Source organism: Zosterops lateralis, assembly GCF_965231275.1.
Source record: "Zosterops lateralis genome assembly, chromosome: 1".
NCBI lineage: Eukaryota > Metazoa > Chordata > Aves > Passeriformes > Zosteropidae > Zosterops > Zosterops lateralis.
In genome coordinates, this window is record NC_139762.1 from 11,631,325 (window position 1) to 11,652,338 (window position 21,014).

The 21,014-nt window shown below is 41.9% G+C and overlaps 1 protein-coding gene across 2 annotated transcripts in view; it reads right to left on the reverse strand.

Moving 5' to 3' along the window:
* The window catches only part of LARP4B (La ribonucleoprotein 4B), a 55,953-nt gene extending 37,165 nt beyond the window's left edge, over positions 1–18,788 (reverse strand). The window contains exons 1-2 of one of the 2 annotated variants that reach the window (XM_083869268.1): positions 18,704–18,788; positions 565–699 (exon numbers count right to left, since the gene is read on the reverse strand). In XM_083869268.1, the coding sequence (XP_083725394.1) occupies positions 565–645 (81 nt within the window). In that variant the 5' untranslated portion in view covers positions 646–699; positions 18,704–18,788. Of the gene's footprint in view, positions 1–564; positions 700–18,019; positions 18,106–18,703 lie in introns of those variants that run through there. The other variant, XM_083869269.1, reaches the window with a different exon arrangement.
* Positions 18,789–21,014: the final 2,226 nt, after the last annotated feature.

Here is a 21,014-nt window from a genome sequence, read left to right on the forward strand (position 1 = left end):
ATCTTCTTGAAGACACATGTTACATTTACTATGACATACATGCACACAGTACAATCCAGTCTATGATCTGCCAAAAGCTCCCCATACAGCCAGTTACTGGATGCTGCACAGCAGCACAGCAACAGCAGCTTGTGCCACTTGGCAGAACCGACTGAGCAAAATTCCTGTTACAGACTGAATTCCTGCTCATATGGGTTTGTGCTTTTTTCAATTACACATACATACAAAGTGTATTCCCTGCATTTTCCCCACATGGTAAGGTGTGAGCAAGAACCTAATTCAAGACTGTGTTACAATTCCTGCATAGCCTAATCCTGCAAACTGTCGTATCTTGCATTTTATGTAAATCCCCCCACAGGGCTGAAGCAAAGTTAAGTTGGGGTTCCTAGTCATCAGTATGGACAAGTAACCACCTCCAACAGCTCTATTCTGGCTGTTTAAAACTGCAATGCTGTCAGCCAACTGTCTCCTAAAATGTTCTGACCTACAATTTTGAATAAGACATTGAGAAAACACATTTCATACAACACTGACACCAGGGGAAGGTGCAATTATAATACTTACTAGATGAGAACCGTCCTTAACTTCTTGTACTTGCTGCACCTGCGGTTCAGCCACAACTTTAGTGTCCTGATCAGAAGTCATGAGCTGTCTGCTTTTTGGCTGCTCAGAGAGAACTTTACTGGTCACCTTTGTAAGCTGCGGAAATAAGAAGACAAAAGATTCTGTAAGTGGTTGTTGAAACCCCTGAGAACCTGCAGCCACTCCAGACACTCCACTCTGATTCAGACCAAAGGCACAAAGAACTTCCACACAATATGGTTGGGATTATGGGTCCAGAGAAAACATAAAACGAGGATAAAGCCACCTCACAGATATACTCAGCTCCCAGTCACTGCCTTGGGATTACAGATGAACACCTGCCACAGCACTGGGCAGGGAAATTCCATGGGGAAAGTTTCGCTTGATTCTCACCCTAATTATTCAGACTGCATTTCAAACCATGACTTTTTCATACCACCTGGAAGACTCCACTCACTAAGCATTTAGTCACAAACTAACCCTTCTTCTATAACTACTTTGATGATCACTTTATCTTCGCAAAATTTAAGAAGCATGTTACAACAGTTCTGCTAGACTAGTAACGCTCAACCAGTTCTTCTGCTCTATCATCCCAAAATCTTATTTTATTTAACAAGTAAAAAACTCAGTAGAGTTGAAAGTTTGACAGTGACATTGCTTTGAAACTTGATGCTATTATTTAATACTGTTATTTTTTAAAGTCTTGAAAAAACAATAAAAGCTAATTTAAACCATTAAGTCTCAAAGTAAATATTGAGGTGTGAAAATCAGGCTTTTTAATTTTTTCTTTTCTAAGAAGATGTAAAATGCTTTTTTACATTTTTAGCTTTTTATTCATACAGAAATTCCAGTACTGCATCTGTAACAATGCATGAGAGAGATTTATTGCCTTCAACTTGGTGACACCAAACGTGTAATCTCCTTAAAATGAAAATGTTAAGATTTGCAGGACATGGAAGTTAATGGTATTGTTCCATTCTTTAGGAACATATGCTCCTTTTAGGCTACCTTGGCTCCAAGGCTAATGTTAAGAAGACTTTCTTTCAGGCTAGGGCATTATGGCCTTCCATGGAATCTCCTTTACACTGTATTTTGAAGTGGACAAAAGCAAATGCAAAAAAACCTCACTGAATATATTCCAAAATTTTCAAAGAAAATTATCATGTCCAGCTATGAACTGATTCAAGCACTTGTATTACAGGATTATGTAAAAGGTATGTTGTACATATAGTTGAGGAAATAAATATAATGACATCCCCAAGATGAACATTTCAGCTTACATGAATGGTTGCTATCACTTTGTGCTATTGATCTCAAGTCAGCACCAAAAAATAGGTTTTCAAAAGAAGCACATGTACTGTGTCACAGTTGTTAGATTGTCAGAAGTTTCTTTTCCTACCACTCTGTCTCTCACTTTGGAATAGAAACTACTTAAGGAAGAACTAGCACAGACAAAAAAACTACATTAAAATGAAACTAAAGAATTACACTATCTCTCACATAGAGTTACACACAAATATACTCACAGGTTATGTAAAAAAAGTCTGGAATTCATTCAGGATGTTTATATTTCATAAAATAACCAAAAAATCATCCTCAGAATGGAAGCAATTTTTCAAAACCAGTATTAAACAGCCAGACTCTGTGCTGCTCAAAGCCATGCATGGGAAGAGGCAGACACATTAACACTGCATGAAGTGTCTAAGCCTCTTGGAGAACACTTCTGTTCATTTTTTAAAATAAATTGTGCTTAGCCACTCAAAATTTTGGATTTTTTTTTTCTAAAAAGAGCCCAAGACTCCTGACTCGTTTCATGTTTGCTGTATGTAACCTCCACTGCTACTCATAGTACCCTTGGGCATACACTTTAATCCAGATCCATAAGCTAAGGACTACTTTAGAAAGACAAATATGTTTCAGTCAGCAATGGTGATATCTACTCAGCATTTTGATGCCCAAATCAATGTTAAGGTACCTCTTTGCATCCTTCTGTTACCTACTTATCTCACATATTCCCATTCCCTTCTAGGATCAGCCTGTCCAGAGCCATGCTGCAACCTCTTCCATCCTCTGGTACACAGTGTTAGCACCAGAACTTGGTAAGTCTACGGATAAAGGAAGGGAAACAGCTACATTCATGTGGATCTGTCAAACAGAAAGTCAAGTTCCACAATGTATATCCTTTAGAGTGTTTGCTGACTGGCCATCAAGCACAAAATCCCCAGCTAAATCATTAATTCCAGCTGAGGATAGGCAAGTTGTCAGCCAACCTGACAACACAGAACTGCAATGTGCTCATTGCAACTTCAAATTCCTTGGGCAAGCCACCAGCAATTAGAGCAGCATATCATTCTACTGCTTTTCAGAAGTCCCTTAGGTGAGATTATGCAAGATGCTTATCACAGGCCAGGTCTAGATTGAACCTCTAGGTAACTTTGTTTGCACTACTCAGACTAATAATCATATTCTCAATTAGATACACAGATTTGTTGTGATACGCACCATACTAATACTACTCACCCTGTAAGCAAATTATTTTTAGTAATTACAATGTCAAACCCATATATTTAAGTTCAATTTTGATCACTAAGGATCAAAATGGCACTCCAAATAACAGTGATAAAGTAATTTGTTTGAAGAGGATAAAACCTGCTTTCCAAATCCCACTATTTTAACAATGATCAGCCTTTGCCTTGCTGCAAATGGGCAAGGCATACAGAAAGATCCCAAACACAGAAAGAGGGAGCTTCTCTTCACTTAATACATCCCACTGCTACAAGTCTGCAGGATGCCAAGTGCACAGTTGCAAAATTCCTTCAGCTGTGAGATACTTCAAAATGATTTCACATGCAGGGCTGTTCTGGTAAGTTAATGCCACCTTTTCTACTGTAAAGCTGCCACTTATTGGACTCCTAGAGAACAAAATATGACTGCAGACTCCCATGACAATCATGTCAGAGACTACAAAGGCTGTAGAAAAGGCAGTGATACTTCAGAAAGAGAAAACCAATAAAAATCATGGAATGTTAAAAGCTCTCCATAGGATATGTTTTAGCATGTTTTTCATTAGTATTGATAGATATCTTCATATAAAAGCTTATTTATACAAAACCACAGTCAATAGCTGGGAGTAATTCTAGAAACCACAGGTACGGATTCACTGTTTGAAAGAGTTTATAAGCCAAATTAGTGACAAGGTAAATGGAGCATTTTAATGCAGCAATAAAAATTATCATCCAACTGAAGAGTTAACTTGTCCATACCTTTAAAAGATACAATTTGCCAGTCAGCAGTTCAATGTATCTTTGCATAAATAAATGCTGCAGCAATAAGCAGGAGACATTCAAGAGAAAAATGCAAGTTGGCAAACCCGTTTGGGATAGAGATAGCACTATCTACAGCAGAACACTGAGCCATCACAACCAAATGACAAGTTTTTCATCACACAATCACAGAGCAGTTTTTTAATTGAAAGGGGCCTTTTGAAGGTCATTTAGTCCAGCTCCTCTGCAAGAAGCAGGGACATCTTCCATCAGATCAGATTGTTCAGAGTCCTGTCCAACCTGCCCTTGAATGTTTCCAGGGATGGCGTATCCACCATCCCTCTGGGCGACCTGTGCCAGTGTTTCACTGATTTAGAAGCATCCATTAATTTCAATTCTGCAAATGCAGATAGTAAATCATTGTACCCTTCTGGCTTGCCATTTGGTCATCATAGAGTAATAAGTCAAGTTCATCAACTTGAGAGTAATTCTGTTCTTGACTCTACTACAGACATTCAAATACCTATTTTGACAACTACCTATCCCAAGAGAAACTGCCTAAGGTTTTACTGCGACTTATCAAAAGTAGTCCAAACTTGGTTTGTAAATAGGCAAGACAGACAAGCTTAAGATACAGGTAAAAATATTTTTCTTTAGAAATTGCATAATATTCTACCATGCTTGCTTTCCCCAAAACTGTAATACTCTGCTCCATCTGCAAAACTAGTAACTGCAACAGCAAGGGCAAGAGTGCCTTATTACCTGTTTTCTCATTAGTTTGAGGGTGATGGGGCAGTCACCCCTCATTGTACAGGTCTGTCCCTGTGGACACCTGAGTAGGTGGTTAACTTGAGGAGTGACAAGAATATTCTCAGGAGGGACTGAGACCATCTGGTCAAGCAACACGGGTATTACAGCCTACTATCACTCTGCAACATCCACAACCACCTTCACAAATAGAAAGATATGGGGTTTGTCTGGGAGGAGGGGTTGATTTTTTATTTTTTTTTTTTTAAGGTTTTTGTGGGGGTTTTGGGTGGTTTTAAGTTGACAGCATGGTTCTTTACTGTCAAGTATTTTCAAAACCATCTAGTTATAAGAATTCCATCATTTCAGAAGATATCAGCTAGAAACCAGCAGTGGCCCACAGGATGACTACACAGATAAGTGCACACAGCCACATGATCACTCTTGCCTGGGTGCCGAGCCAAGCAGAGCTGGGGCTGCTCTCATCCAAAAGCCACATGTGTGTGTCAGTGGTGCCAGCATCAGACTAACCTTCACGCTGCATTTCAGTGCAGGTTTAGGTATCTTACTATCAGAGTTAATATGCAATGTCTGATTAATGTCTGAAGGTATTTATAAAGACACAGCATGCACATGCACTACAACCTTGCAAATAGTTTGGAAAAGACATCTATTGCCTTGATTGTTACACAGCAAACAAAAGCCCTACTGCTCTTGCTGACCTCCCTAAAATCCTCCCTGGACTGTAGCCCCAAACCTCCTGCTTTCATTAGTAGACATCTCTAATTTTTCTAATTCATATTCAGTGTGTGCTTTTCTCAGTCTGTTTCACTGTCTAGAGTTACTACAGTCTGAGCAGCAGCATGTGTTCTCTCAATCAAATCAGTCACATAGATCTGTTATTTAAAAACATGCAAAACCCTAAACAATGCTCTAGGGCTGAGATCTTGCCTGCCAACTTTAAGCCCAGAGTAATCAGCCCTTAAAAAGAGATTTACAAATGCAAGTGCTGACAACTAACTTTCACCCTGCAAACAGCAACACCATAAAACAAAAAAAGCTCACTAGAATAAAAGAACTTTTCACTACTCTTCCAGCAAAAGTACAAACAAAAATAGATTTGAGTTTGGCTTTGTGCAGAATTCATCCTAGCAAACATTTTAGAAACTTTAAACACAGATTAGGTTTTCATAAGGCTAATACAGAAATACACTTCAGTAACATGAGAAAGCTTAAAATGTTTTCCAAACAGAGGTGCATTGCTTAACTTGAGCTTCGTAGCAAACGTCCAGCTGCAAGCCAGAAATCCTCTTTCTCCTGTGAGAGAGAACATACTTTCTCACCATCTATCACACACTTGTGTACCCGTAAGGATCACGACACCACAGCAGAGGGAATCAGAGCTACCACTGACCTCAGCTCTGAAAGTTTTAGCACCTGCTGAAGACATCACATAAGACATTTATATGAGAAATAAGAGATGCCTTTTCCAAAAATACGCTACAGATTTAATACATTATCTCTTCTTTAAATGAAGCTTAACTTTTCTTTCTTAGTTTCACCAGCACTGTGAATAGCCAAAGCATAAGGTAATATGTCAACAGTTAATCATGTCCTCAGCCCCAGTAAAAGGGACCACTCAGATACAGGACATATGGTTAAGCTTATAGGGACAGCATCACCAAGGAAAAACTGGAAAACCCCTAATCCTGAAAGACTGGAAGTTTCCCTGTTAGTGTCATAAGCACTGATACAAACTTTCAGTTTTCATCAGGTGGTTGTTTGAGAATACTTGCAAAAAAAGCTGTTAGAGCTGACCCATCATCCTGCTGCATGGGGCACATGTTGCCATTCTGCAGATGAATAATGTCATCAAGCTGTACCACGCTCACAGAAAAAACTTGTGTTGAACTCAGGGGTTTCCATCTTTCCCTTCAAAGCTGGAAATCAGTTTCTTTACAGAGCAGATTTGACAAGCAATCTAGCTTTCAATGGATGGCATTATTTAAAATAAAGCATACTGTGAAGAAGTCCCATTGCCACAGTAGATAAAATAGCTGTGAATGAGAAATCTAACAACCCCAAAAGCAGATCTGTTTGTGGCGATCTCCGCAATCATCACTGTGCCTACATCAGTTGTAAAAATCTCTATTACACAACAGCAATTAAAAAGCTGACACAACATAAATATTTAGTCACAGCATGTGTCCACAGAAGTCTTGAATGCACTACTGTTAAAAATCATCACAAAGTTTTCAATTTGTTTAACTGCTGATTAGCTAAGCAGTTGGGGGAAAAGTTGAAAATTCACTACTAGAGCTTAGTGTTTAGACTCAGTGATTTATGCAAGTCTGTCGGACAGAGGTTTCAAAATGTACAAGCATCCAGTGTACGTGCCAGCATGGTGGCTGGAAAGTTAGATTTCAAAAAACCCGAGAAAAAACCATTGGATTTGTTTCAGTTTTCCTTCCTGCCAAGAAAATTACTTATGCCCCAGAACTCTCCAGAATAACGCAACTTCTGGGTTCCTTAAGAGGAACATGGACATAAGCACTGGGGGCAAACCTGCAACAGAACACTTGGCAGACTCAAGGCACTTCAAATTGCATGAGGCAACCAGGTGTTAGCAAGAAATACAGTGTCAGAAGAACCTAAACCTTAATGCTGTACTTTTAAAACATCCTTCAACAGAAAACACAAGCACAAATCATTTAGAGCTGCTGCTGCTGCCTCTACTTCACAAGTTTATTTTTTTAAAATCCCTTCTGTTGTTTATAAGGTTGACAGCCTCCAAAATTGTTCTGCAATTCTATTAATTATCCCTTAAAATTAATTATCCCTCTCCTTTAAGAAAGGCCGAAATAGTTAATCTTACTATTTAAAAGGAATTCTGCATTTCTTTATTTAAACATCTATGAAACATTTCTGTGTGAGGCTTCCCAAGCAATTCACAACTCTCATCATCTCCTGAGCATTCTCACTCACACAGAAACCTATGCAATGAAGAGCACACCAGAACTGATTACTCTGCAAGTCTGGAAATCCAGATCATTACAGTAATTAGCTGTTCAAAAGATGCCAAGCAGCAAGTTACTACACAAAGGTGATAAAATACCAAAGAAATCTGATACTGGTAAATGATAAGGACTCTACACAGAGGCATACGAAAAACTCTTTCAGCAAAGAGTAAGAAAAATGGGAAGAAGGTAAAGTTACAGTCTTACCATCTCAAACAAGATGATGTCAACAGTGCACAGAAGATAACAGGACTACCTCCACCAATAAAAAAAATTACGATTATAATTTCTGTATCTAGCCTTTTATGCACTGTATTTTAAATATATGTGCTTATAGTCTCTCAGGGTTTCTGCATTCTCCTGCATGCCAAGAAGGTTCACATGGAGTTACTATCTGATATGCACTCAAACATCACTCCAGAGATGGACCAAGAATCCTGTGGATCACATCCTCTTCAGTAATGCAATAAACCAGGGGTTTAATGGCATATAATCTAACAAAAATTTTACCATTTAAGAACACTAGGAGTGCCTACCAAGCAGAAATAAGCCACTGGGAGGAATGTGCCTTGAAGACAAGAGTGATTGTGTCATGAGCAGTTTTCAGTTTGCTTATGGCTTGTTCTCAGTTTTCAAGGCTGAAGCAGCACTCTCCTGACTGCAGGCTGAAGGACATTACATTAAGAAACCCAACTCATTAATTAGCAGGAGTTGCTTCACGTTGCATATCCATCACAAAGCCACAAGCTTGTTTTCCTCACTGTAAGTGGACTAACAGCACACACCCTGCAGGTTATTCATAAAGACATATATTTAATTTCTATTATAACTATCGTGTTAGATAAGATATTTATCAGATGATGATTTCAAAAGTACCACACTTAATTCATCTCTTGACTCTCTGTTTTGTGCATTTTCTAAGAAACCCCCCCAAATGGCAGAGTTAAATTGTTAGCAGCTCAGCCAAATCATGACAACTCTGAAAAGTGAAATGCTAACTTAATATAAATTGATTATGATCACAGTTCTCCACAACCCTGTTCTCTCTTGATAAGCTGAATGTAGAATCACACATTCTACATTCATTACCAAGGCTTACAAAAAGCAGAAAACATCTCACATTGAATGAAAAAGGTCTTTTAACTTTCTCAGGAAAGAGATCAAGAATTTGTTACTCAAGTAGATTAGGTGAATACCTCGAAGATTTTCCACTAAAATGCTCCATCATTTTCCCTCCCTTGTATTTGTGAGCACTTGACTTCCTCCCTAACTCCCAGCTCTGGCAGAAAACATCACCAGCAAGAAGAGAATTTGAATAAATCTGATCACCCCTTTCTCCAGTTAGAAAGAGAACTACACAGTAGTTGCCTGCAAATGCACTTTACTCCTGTGACCACCAGAAGACCAGGAGAGAACTCAGGCTGAACACCTGGTGGCATTAATCCTTCTGTCCTGCTTTGGAAACCAGGGGAGCAGAGCACTGCAAACCAAGTACCTCAGTTCTGGGTGGAACTGAAAACCTTAGGTCCACATCACTTTGCTGCTGCTGTTACAAAGCATCACAAGTAGTTCTTACACCAATTAAAAAAAAAATAATTAAAAGAAAGGCTACAGTAACATACCTGCAGGACCTTCACAAGAGAAACCCCAGCAGATTGCACATGGCCTGTACTGAATTAAAGAGTGAAAGGACAGGCCAGTGCAAGCCACTGCTGCTCTGCACTGAAATAATCAGAAAACCAGTTAAATCAAAATACAGGGCAAACAATGCTTTAAAGTAGCTACAGAATAACAAGCTTGGAGTTGGACCCCACACTATGCTCAGCACTTCGTATCTGCCTCTGCTTCCAAACTACATTTGGAATACATTTGTTAAATGAGCCTAACCATAGAGGCAGACAAATTTTTCATATAATCTTCTAAAACCAGCCAGCCTAAATAATGACTAAGTATATAAACCTCCTTATATTTATGCCAAACATGGGTTGAAAGAAAACGCAGGATGTGATGGAAGCTCCCTCCTTCTGCAAGATTTTTTCTTTAATTAGTATATTTTAATAACTGATTAGGTTCTCATCAGGGCATAGGCATCACATATTATACTAACCCACTGTTCACATTAACTTCTTGTAACACTCCCATCCACCTGCATCTACCTGTTAGACTTTGCCCAACTACAAGGCAACAGTCTGTGCTTCCAGTGTCCAGTGCTGTAGGATTCTGATCTGCAAACACGAGTCATAGCTGAGGCAATACAAAGAAAAGTCTTGGTATTTTTACTAATATTCAAAAATTTAACTGCTAAAATTGTTTACTTTCTACACAAGTATTAATTCCAGATGCTTTGGGGTGATCTTTGATAGGCTAATTGCATTTTCTCTGGAAGTCAAAGCTTTTCAATAACTCCAGAGATCTTTATGCCAACAAATTATCAGGGAGACTGTTCTAGGATGTTAATTTAATACCAGTATTTAATATTGCTCACTGATGCAGAAATTAATTTTGTCATTTCCTGCAAATGTTAAATGATGGGGAAAAAATATGGAAAGCATCAAATACAAAACCTCACCTAAATCAAATACCGTCATCCCTTTTGCTTGTCTGCAGTAATGTGACATGAGTCAAAAACTGCACAAAACTTCTGTACACACAGAAAGCAGAAGAGCAATTGGTTAGAAACAATAAATTGAATTGGCAAGAAAATTCAACCTTGTCCTGGAGTAGATAGGGCAGGAGCAAATACCTGTTAGCACTAATGACTAGATTTCACAAAATATTGCTCATTCCTGTACTATTTTTAAATAGTCATTTACAGAACACTACAAGATAGCTTAAACTTTTGAACTCTCAAAATAAGCCTGTATTGCTCTTTCCCACACCAACCAAGACACTACATTAAGAGATTAACATGTCTATCAGAAAAAGCCACAGTCAGAAAAAGACTTCTCTGATATTTTTTTCTATTGACTATAGTTATTTATTTTGACACACATTTTCAGCAGGTAAGTTTACTTTGGCCCTCTGGACACCAAATCTGTCTCATCCTACCCGACCTCCTCTGAATTCATGCACATGAGGAATTATTATACAAAGATAATATTTTGCATAATAATGTATTTTCTTTGTTTCCCTTCCTTCCCCACATAACTGGCCTGCTCTCACTTAACCAATGAGGTGGGAAGGTGCTTTTCTTTAAAGTAACTACTGAAGGGAAGTATGAGATTAATTTTCCTATTCCTCTGCTGAAGGAAGCAACAATTAAGCATGCTAAGAGCTCACACAGAGCAGTGAAGTTGACAGAGACTGTTGCACTTTCACTGTGAGAGACAGTTTCAGTCTAAGACAAACTGATTCCTGACTTGGAGTGAAAACTAGAAAGATACTGAATTTTGCTGGATAACATACCAGCATCTCAGCATGTCAGGCCCACTATAAGTAGACCTTCCATTTCATAAATTCTGTTAGTTTAACAAAAGGACTGTTCTACAGTATTTTACTAGTTGCTTCAGGTTTTTAAAGCTAAGAGGTAGCAACTGATGGTCTCTTTGGCTTTTCCCAGTAATTCAAAGAAACACTAAATCTTCAAATGCTGTAACACATGACAAGGTTCCAGGAGGTTTAGCACTTGCTTAGAGGGAAAAAGTTAAATGTTGTGCATGAAGAGCGTCAGTTTGGCAATGCTGGGAACAACAAACTTCCTTGTTTCAATTACTGAATGTTCCTCCTCAGGATTTACCAATACCAGCTCTAAGTTTTCCGCATTCTTCACTCCACTGCCAACCAGAGAGTGGCTGAGGCACTCACAGCCTGCCTGCAACTCCAGGGAGGACACTTGGCAAAGGTAAAGGAAACAACTAACCCAGCTCTGCTGGGCAGCATTTTATGAACATCATCTTCCTCAGAAAAATTCCGAAGTTGGCAGAAGCAGATATAGTATTTTATGATGGAAGACAAGATTAAAAACACCACTTGAATCCATAGGGTTAATATTTAGTGCAGTTCCAAGGGTGAGGTTAGAAGTCTGACCTTCTTTAACAGATCTTAATGGTCTTATCTTAGAATATTGCTATTACTTGGATTCCATGTTTCAAGTCTGCAATCGGTGTTGCACTTAAGCAAGAGGAGGTCAAAAGCTGCATCTGGAATTTGCAAGACCCTTGATATTTTTAGTACTTTGAATTATGATTTAAGACACATACATAGTTCAAAGCAAAATTGCCAAGTTCTTTATCATGACATTCTGGGACCATACAATAAACTCTTAACTCAGGGAAGCAGAAATCTAACACCAAGGATCTCAAACTCAAATGCACACAGAGCTAGAATTTTGGAAAAGATTTGATGCAAACCAATGGGACAACCCTTACCATCCTCCTGGAATGTAGCTTCCCTCATAACAGGCCTGGGAAAACTAAGAAAGAAAAGGATCTATACCTACATAAAGTCCAAGTGAGATGCATATATAACCATATCAGATGTTGATAATGCCAGTGATAAACAAAAAGATACAGTGACAATTTTTGTTCCCACACGAATGTATACAGCAATCCTTGACAATGCAAAGTCTATTTCAATGAACAGTCATTCTGCTAAACAAACAGCTTGGGATGAACTCCCCTCCTGCTCTGGAGTTTAGTTTTGGTTTTGTTTTTTTTTTTTTTTTTTCAGATGACTTGAAAAGCATTCATTGACCTAAAATGTTAGTTGAAGTTTTGAAATATGTTCAGGACCAAATCTAAAGTGAAATTTAACTACTTACAGAAGGATCATAATTTAAGGTTTTGTAAAAGAAAAGGAAGCTAATGTTTTTTTGCTAATGATTATTTCATTAACCTCTTTGCCAAAAATAGAATTTAACCCCAATAATCCAGTCATTTTAGTATTGCTTCCTCTTTTAATAAAGGCTACCATCCTCCATTACAAGCCTCACCGAAACCAGAAGCAACACTTGCTGAGCTTTAGAACACTGTATGAAAGAGTATCACCTCCTGGTGAACATTTGTTCACAGTTAGAGCACCCCACCTTTCCAGAGTGTCACTGTAATCAAAACTACTGGTAATTCAGGTTTTGACTCACAGTTAAAGGATGGATTGCCAATATTTTAGCTTTGATTTAATGACAATAATCCTTCCTTGCAAGTCAAAATAACTGAGCACAGACCCTTCTAAAAATTCCACTGATTCCTTGAATCCAAGCAGTTAGAATACACAATGTTAATTAAGAAATTAAGATCAAAAAAACAGACTATAAGCTAAGCTGCAACATATGTTCATTAAAAGGAGCCCCTTCCCTTCTTTATAGCATAATTTTTTGGACATTTATTACAAAGAATTGGACAAGAAGCTTTAAATGTGAGCAGGGACACAAACCCAAGATCCTGGAGAGATGCCAAAGTAGACAATGATATTCTGACCAAATTGTTTGCCTTGCTGCTTTAAACAGCAACATGGTGACCATTTTCTGTCCCTATCTGTCGGGCAGCAACAACATTGAATGGGAATGAAAATCCAAGATAAGACTGCAAATTCTGCACATACAGGTAGCACAGAACTTAAAGTAACTGTGCCCATTCTTCACTTTTGCTCTACTTTTTAATTCCTAGAACAAGAATCAGAAACCATGAGGATACATCCAAACATTTGAGCATAAACCCTCAGCACTAGGGTATGGAAAAGCAAGCTACTTTGGACATTGGCCTGTTGATTCATCAGTTCCTTGTTTGAACAACAGTCAGAGTCAGACTCTGTTGTGGAGCAACCTGTGACAGCATCACAACCTGTGAAAATACGCATATGGATACCAACAGTGACCGAAAACAAAACCATAAAGCTGCCAAGAGACATCACTGTAAAGCTTTCAAAACCTTTCATTAAGTTTCTGCCAAATGAGATTTATGAAATTATTTTTTTTTCTCAACGTAGTAACTATTTAACTAATATTTTGTTTCTCGGGTTTCCCTGTTAGATCACAGGAATCCTGCAATTATAAAATACTTTACTTGGAAACAGACTGCAGAACATGAGATCTGCTGAGAAACACTGATAAACACTTTTAACAGAATAACAGAAATATACAGTGTTTTAAGCAAGTTTGCAATTCCACTAACAAGACAGATGGAACTCTGCCTTATTAATAGTACCAATAAAGTATTCACCATTGTTGCTTACTTTGAGAAGTCAGAAGGGTAGGGCCAATAGGAAGCTGAGAGAGAATTAACCCATGCAAAGAGAAAATATTGTTTAGATACTTGTGCAAAAAACCACAAGAAATATAAAACTAAAATAAGGTGATACAGTATTTAGACTTCCAAAAAGCTGAGCACAAGCTTTAGATAAAATAACTTTATGATCTTCACACTGAAAACTCAGTGTATTCCTGAACATATTCCATGTGAAATTCTGATAGCATCTGAAGGTGTAATTTCTGAAGTCTGTATTGCCAGTGTTTGCTGTTTTCAATAATGAAAGTGATATTGGCATTTTCAGAAAAGAATCCCTAACAGATAAAGCAATTGTGTCCAATTCGTCACAGGCTACCACGGTATACATTTCTATATGTGCAACATCCCAAACTCAAAGCTGTGTATACCTGCCACTACCTAAAATACATGTACACTGAACTCAATACATCTGTGAGCTCCACACTGCCACAGAGGCAATCCACAATAAACCTTTACTGTAGGATATGCTCTCTGGGACACCAGCTCCTTACACGCCAACAGCCTTATGAGAATAACAACAGAGCTGCTGGAAGTGCAGAGGTGGCAATCCATTCAGCTTATGAACAACTGATTCCTTTTGTATTACATCATTCAACTACCCATTAAGGAGCTGGACTGACAGGATCCAGAACATGCATAGCCCAGCCCTCCACGGTAAATGAGAGCATTCGAAAAGATTAAGACTCAAAGAAATTGGTGATTCATCAGGGTGTCAAAACAGCGCTTCCCCAATTCACGGCAATGTTCTAGGCCAAGCAGCTGGCCACATATTAGTAACCCCTGTCAGACTTCCAATTTTGGAGCTAATTGCTGTTCCTGAAACACATACCCAGACACAAAATACCTGCAGCAGCACACATCACAGAATGAACAGTGTCACGGCTATCCTAACCGCACATTTACGCTGCATTACAGTCACACCTAATTTGAGCACTCCAAAGGACCTTTGTTGTCTGCAGGTATTGCTCGTAGCACCAGCTTCTGGACAGGGGGGTACCCTCCTTTAGAAAGGGTATGCAACAGCTCCACACACAGATGTGAAAGGCCAGTGATTTCATAAATCCTTGGCTCCATCACATCACCAAAATTTAAGTACCACCAGCTTGGAACCAATTAACAGAAATTGTTTCTATCTTGCAATATTTTTATGGAACTTGAGTAGATGAATGGGTGTAACAGAAATCAACTGCTGGTCTCCTGTTTCTAACAAGTTCCTCAAACTTGTTGGTTGTAGACATTTTTATTAGACAGTCAAAGTCCTTATCCTTAAGGAGAATGAAACAGATTGTTGGAATAGCAATGGGTCTTCTTCAATCATCCAGTATTTACAGTATCAAAACATTTTTTGACCACGTGAAATACCAGATTTATATTCAGAGAAGTTGCTTCAGAGTGCAATTTTTGTGTTTGACTGTTATGATACACTAGCCTTCCTTGAGTTTTGCACAGAGGAGTTAATACACAGGAAAAGAAAACACAGCTTTCCCAAAGCATTAGATTGAAAATGCAAATACAGGTAGAACTGGCACCTTTGACAAAGCACACTTTCAGTTCAGGGGAAGAGGGCTGTGCATGTCTTCTCTTTCTGGAGGGATCACAAACTTTGAAGCAGTGCTAGTTCTAAGTTTTACGTCATTTTCCCCTCCCTAATTCAATTACTGGCTTCTGTGGTGAAATCCACCCGTCTAGATCTTGTACATGGACTAAAATCAGAGTGTTAATTTCAGCAGGTGCATGCCTTGCTCTCAGAACAACATTGCTCAAACACCTTTCCAGGGCCTCTACTACTAGAGTAGCTTTTACTCTCACCTTCTACACAGCTCTCCACACATCATGGCCTCTTTCAAAACTGCAGGGAGAGGGTTAATTTTCTTCCTTACAACATCCTGTTTTGTAACATCCTGTCCTTCCTACTCATACCTGTGTGCCCATTCTGAATGCAAATGCACGAGACTTCAATACTCCTGTTAGCTGAGTATCACTGATTACATGCAGGAAATAAATGCAGCCTGAGATTATTTTCTACAGTTACGTCTAAGACTTAGACAAACCTGTTGTCCAACAATGTCGTTTTGCTAGTAAATGCTCAGAGTAACAGAAAACCTTGTAAACCACACTTATTACATCATGTAGCAGTTTCTCACATGTGTGCATACATGCACACACACACAAATCACACTCACAAAGCTTAATATTCTCCAGACTCCAGAATACATTTTTTTGCTTGCTTCATCTCTTTCTGCCAGCGCCAGCCCCCCTGACAGTGCATTTGTGAGCTCCCTCCATAGCCACCTTCACACCTCTAAGGCTCTTCTTCAAGACCAATAAGGCTTTTGCAAAACCTGCTCCTTCCAACACAGGCACAAGAAAAGGCAAGTCAAGTGCTTTATGTGCTTATTTGTGTGCCTTTCCTGTTAATTTACGAGAATGTGAACGCCTGATGAATATATATAGACACCATGGAATTAAACATTAATAGCACTGAAGGTCCTAAAAGCCACCTAGTTTAAAAAAAAATCAAACTGATGGAACACATCTACACCTAATTACTTTGTTTTTTGTAACTCGTTTTTTGCTACCTTTAAGCTGTCACTGTAGATTTGTCATGCACTATGGTCACAAACATGCCTTTTCCGTGTCTAGCATGTGCATTTTGTGAGGTAATGTAATAAATATTTAACAAAGAGTTTATATTACCATGCCAATTAAGCTCTCAACTGATTTAAAGCCAAAGCCACTGCAAGATATGAGACTTAATAAGGGACACAGCAACAGATCAGTACAGAACATGGAGATTAGACAAACCTGACTGTTTTGACTTTGCATTTCAGTAAATAAACCAAGGATTTAACTTCACTCTAACTGAAATAAAACATCATCATCAGATGATGATGAAATAAAAAATCATCATCAGAAACTGCATACATGGTTTCTGTATGCCTCAATAAAACAAAAAACCCAAACAAAATCCCCAAGCCCCCATAACTGCCTCCACTTCCAGATCTTCTGTTTTGCTCTGTAATGAAATTGATTTAAGATACAGCCCCATATCTGAGCAATATCTATAATAAATACATATCAGTCACTTGTACTTCCTATGTGTATATTGGCACTAAAGTCAACCACAAAAAGCAACCAAGGCAGCACATACTAAAGGTGCTGACACCTTTAGTTCCTTACAGTTTTTGTGTATATATGGGTAAAAAAAACCTGGAAAAATTACAAGGTAAACAATTCAATCTAACCTAGAACATTGTGTATGCTTAAGGACCTGATTGCATACAATTGTTTATTAAGGAACATTCAAGAGATCAAATGTTTTCAATTAATTCATTTAAGCAAAACTTTCACCTCAGCTCAAATACAGATTATTTTTCCCCAAAATGTAAGACAAATAAAATGTGGGAGTAATTGTGGCTTCCGTATAAAGAGCATACACACATAAATGACAGCATATCTAGAAGAATAAAATTTTCTGTAGACATAATACATAAAATAGAAACTGCTTTTTGCATGTGTATTATCAGGCCTCAGTCTAGTTTTCACCTCCCTTTCACTTCCCACAAGAAATGAAAAATATAAAAATATCAATGTTGTTCTAATAGCTAGAGTGATTAAACTGATTAACTTCATATCTTGAGAACTGACTTGAAGAAATGCTTACAGATCAGCAGGGAGAAGTGAAAGTTCAACTGATAAAAAGTTACCAGACCAGAATCAAAACCCAGGAGTTGTGAAATCCCAACAAGTCGAAAAAAACATACAACATGCTTTGACCTTTGAGAATTTATCCAATCTGTAAAAACCAGATAAGTCTGACATAAAACTTTAACCACAAGACAGACCTTACAATTGCAATGCTTGAGGCAGCACTTAAGAAAGATTCCTTCTCCAATTTTACCAAGGGTTCAAAGGCAAACAGAACTAGGCCAGAGACAAGAGGCAGAATCGGAAGCCAGAATTCCCATGGTTTTACCCCAACAGTGACTCAAGTTTAAACAGTGGTTTTGAAACCAGCTCTTTCTCTGTGGCCACAGGCAAGTCTTAACCACTTTGCCTCAATTCGCTTACCTGCAGAGTAAAAATAATTATACTTATCTGCCACACAGGAATCTCATACAACAAACACCGTTTGCCAAGTACACATCTGTTTAAACTGTGGACAAAGCTACGTAGTAATTTTGAGCACCTGGACAAACTGAAACCGAGAGTGAAAACAACTTCGCCGAAGCGGCTGCCGAAGGCCCAACAACTAAATCCCGGGGGCGACGCAGCGCCCGTGGCCGTGTGTTCCGTCCCGCAGGAGCTCCCGTGCAGCCCGGGCGCGCCCCCGGCCATTCACCTGCTCCGGACACGGCTGGCCTGGGGAGCCCGCGACGTGCCCGGAGCGACGGGCCGGGGGCCGGCACCGCCCGGGGCTCCGGAGGGTGGCAGGCGCCCATCGGGCCCGGCGGGGCGGCCGGGAAGGCTCGGGGCGGGTTCCCCCGGCGCTCGCCCCTTCCCGCTGGCCCCGCGGCACACGCGGCGCTCCCGCAAGGCCCCTTCGGCGCGGGGGCAAAGCTCACCCGCCGTGCCCGGGGCGGCGAGGCCGCAGTGCGGGAGCGGCCCCGGCGGCTCGCCCGCCCTACCCCCGCCACCGCCGCGGCCCCGAGCCGGGATCCTCCTCCTCCCTCCCGTCTCTCCCCCGGGAACCGCCTCGGGTGGGAAGATGGCGGCTCCGGCCGCCTCCCCGGTGCGAGGGGGCGGCGGAGCGGGAGGTGTCGCTCCCCCTTCGGCCCCGCCGTCCCCCCGCACGGGGGAGATGCGGGTGCGGAACGGCCCCGGCGGGCGCCGCCGCCCGGAGGGCGCGGGCCGGGCGGCCCCTCGCACTCACCTGTCACCAACAGCCGCCGCCGCCCTCGGGCCGGGGATCGGCAGGAGAGACACGGGCGGGCACGGGGGGGGGGGGGGCTCCGCCGGCGCGGGGCCTTTCGCTCCTGTCGGGTTCCCGCGGGCGCCGGGGCCTCTCGCCGCGCCGCCGCCGCCGCCGGGGCCTCGCCGCCGGATGCCGTGAGGAGGAGAGCGGAGCGCGGGGCGGGGCCGAGGGGGCGCGGGCGGCGGCAGCGCCGGGGGCGGGCGGGGCGGGGGGGGCGCGGGGGGGCGGCGGCGGCTCCGGGCCCGAAACGTCTCCGAGCCGAGACTCAACCACCCGCTCGCATGAGAGACCCGCTTCCGGCTCCCGGCGGAAGTCCCACCCCCGCCCGCGGAAGGGATTGGTCGGCGCCTCTCGGCCGGGCGCCGCCGCACGCGGATTGGCGGAGCGGGGAAGGGGGGAGGGGGCCCCGGCGCGCGCGCGGCGTGTGACGCGCGGAGCGGCGCGTGAGGCGCCTGACGTCACCCGCCGCGAAGGGGCGCGCGGGGGCGGGGCCGGCACCGCCCGCCCCCCCGCTCCCTCCCCCGGAGGCGTTTTGTCCCTTCGCGCGCGCCGTAGTCCCGCCGGGAACTGGCGGGAAAGAGCCGGGGAAGGGAAGAGAAGGGGGAAGGGAAGAGGAAGGAAAGGGGAGGGGAAGGCGGAAGGAAGGGCAGGGTGGGTCAGGGTTGATGCCGGGGAAGCGGTGCCCCCTGTCCCGCTGTCTCCGCGAGTGTCGGGGGGCAGCGCCGGGCGGTGTTTCAGGCCAGAAGGATCGAGGGGGGCCTGGGGCAGTGCCCGAGTCCGGCGAGGCCTCACCGGCGGCTGCGGGTGTGGGAGCGCGTCCAGAGCTGTGCGTTGACACAGGACACGTTATATCCTGGAACGCTGCCACGGCAGCAACCGGAGGGACCAGGTGCCTGTCCAAAATTACCCTTCTGCAGAGTGTCCCAGGTTCTGCTATAGCAGCTCCTGTGGAGCAAAACTGAGCAGCTGTGGCTCAAAGGGAAGTGATAAACTTAAATGGGAGAATTTTAGGAGAAGAGTATTTAATGTCAGAGCCTTGTCTTCCATGTGGGTTATGAAAGCCAGAACAGTGTTTTCTCGTAGAATCACAGAACGGTTTGGCTTGGAAGATGCCTTAAAGATCATCGAGTTCCCTGCCCCCTGCCATGGGCAGAGGCACCTTCACTAGTCCAGGTTGCTCCAAGCCCCTTCTGCCTGGCCTTTAACGCTTCCAGAGACGGAGCATCCACAGCTTCTCTAGGAAATACGTTCTGGTGCCTCACCAGCCTCACACTATTCATTGCACGGAGGAAGAGGAGGCAGAGGAAGCGTTGGGCTGAGGAACAGTCCTGGGAAGACAAGGGCTGCAGCAGGAAGGCAGGATTGTTTTGTTAAGCAGGATCCATAGAGTACTTCCCTCCAACAGCGAGTTCCAGTCCACAGAATGGCTCCTCTCTGCCACTGGCAAGGCTTGACAAGCAAAGAAACTGCTGGGAAAAGAAACAAATGCATTTTATGTTAAGGTGCTTGCTTCCTCCTAGGCTGGAGAATGTCAGGCTGGATTGCACAAAGTGCATGGGAAGAAAAGGGAGTGCAGATGGGGGCAGGCACGCAGGTGCAAGCACAGGACGTTCTGCTTGGAACATGAGGGACTTTTGCCAGAGCTAAAGTCTCTGTAGGACTTTCCCAACTTCTCAGCCTCAAGCTCTCTCGCTCTTCCCAAGCTGGGGAATAAAATGAGTCTTCAGTTATATAAAATTGCAGTGAGCCCCACAAGATTCAAGAGTTCTTTTGTTCGACTGAAGAACAAACAAGTCCTGTCAAACAGTTCTAGTTATTTAGTACAGATCATTATCTATTTTTAACTACAGTTAATTAGGCAAAAGGAAAACCTGTGGTTTCCTCTTGGGACTTAGGGGAAGAAAAAAAAGTCTAGTAAGGATCATCTTCCAGGACTGCTCCCAGTCCTCAGCTTGTCTTCTACTTCAGGTGTGGCAAAACTACATCACGTTACAACCAGTTGTCAATAGTTATCTGCACCATGCATTGCTGCCTATCTGCATCTCAGAAGTTAATCCAGATAAAATAATCCAGTTTTTAATCCTTATTAATAAGATTCATATGCATGCCTTCCAGGTATCTGCTAGAAATTCCCACAGAGACAATACAGCAATTAGAAGACCTATTTTAAGGACACTCAAGCACCCTTTGGAGCGGTTTTTGTGACATTTTAATGTTCTTGATGTTACTGTATTGTTAAAAATCCCTTGCTAGTAGGGGCAATAAAGAA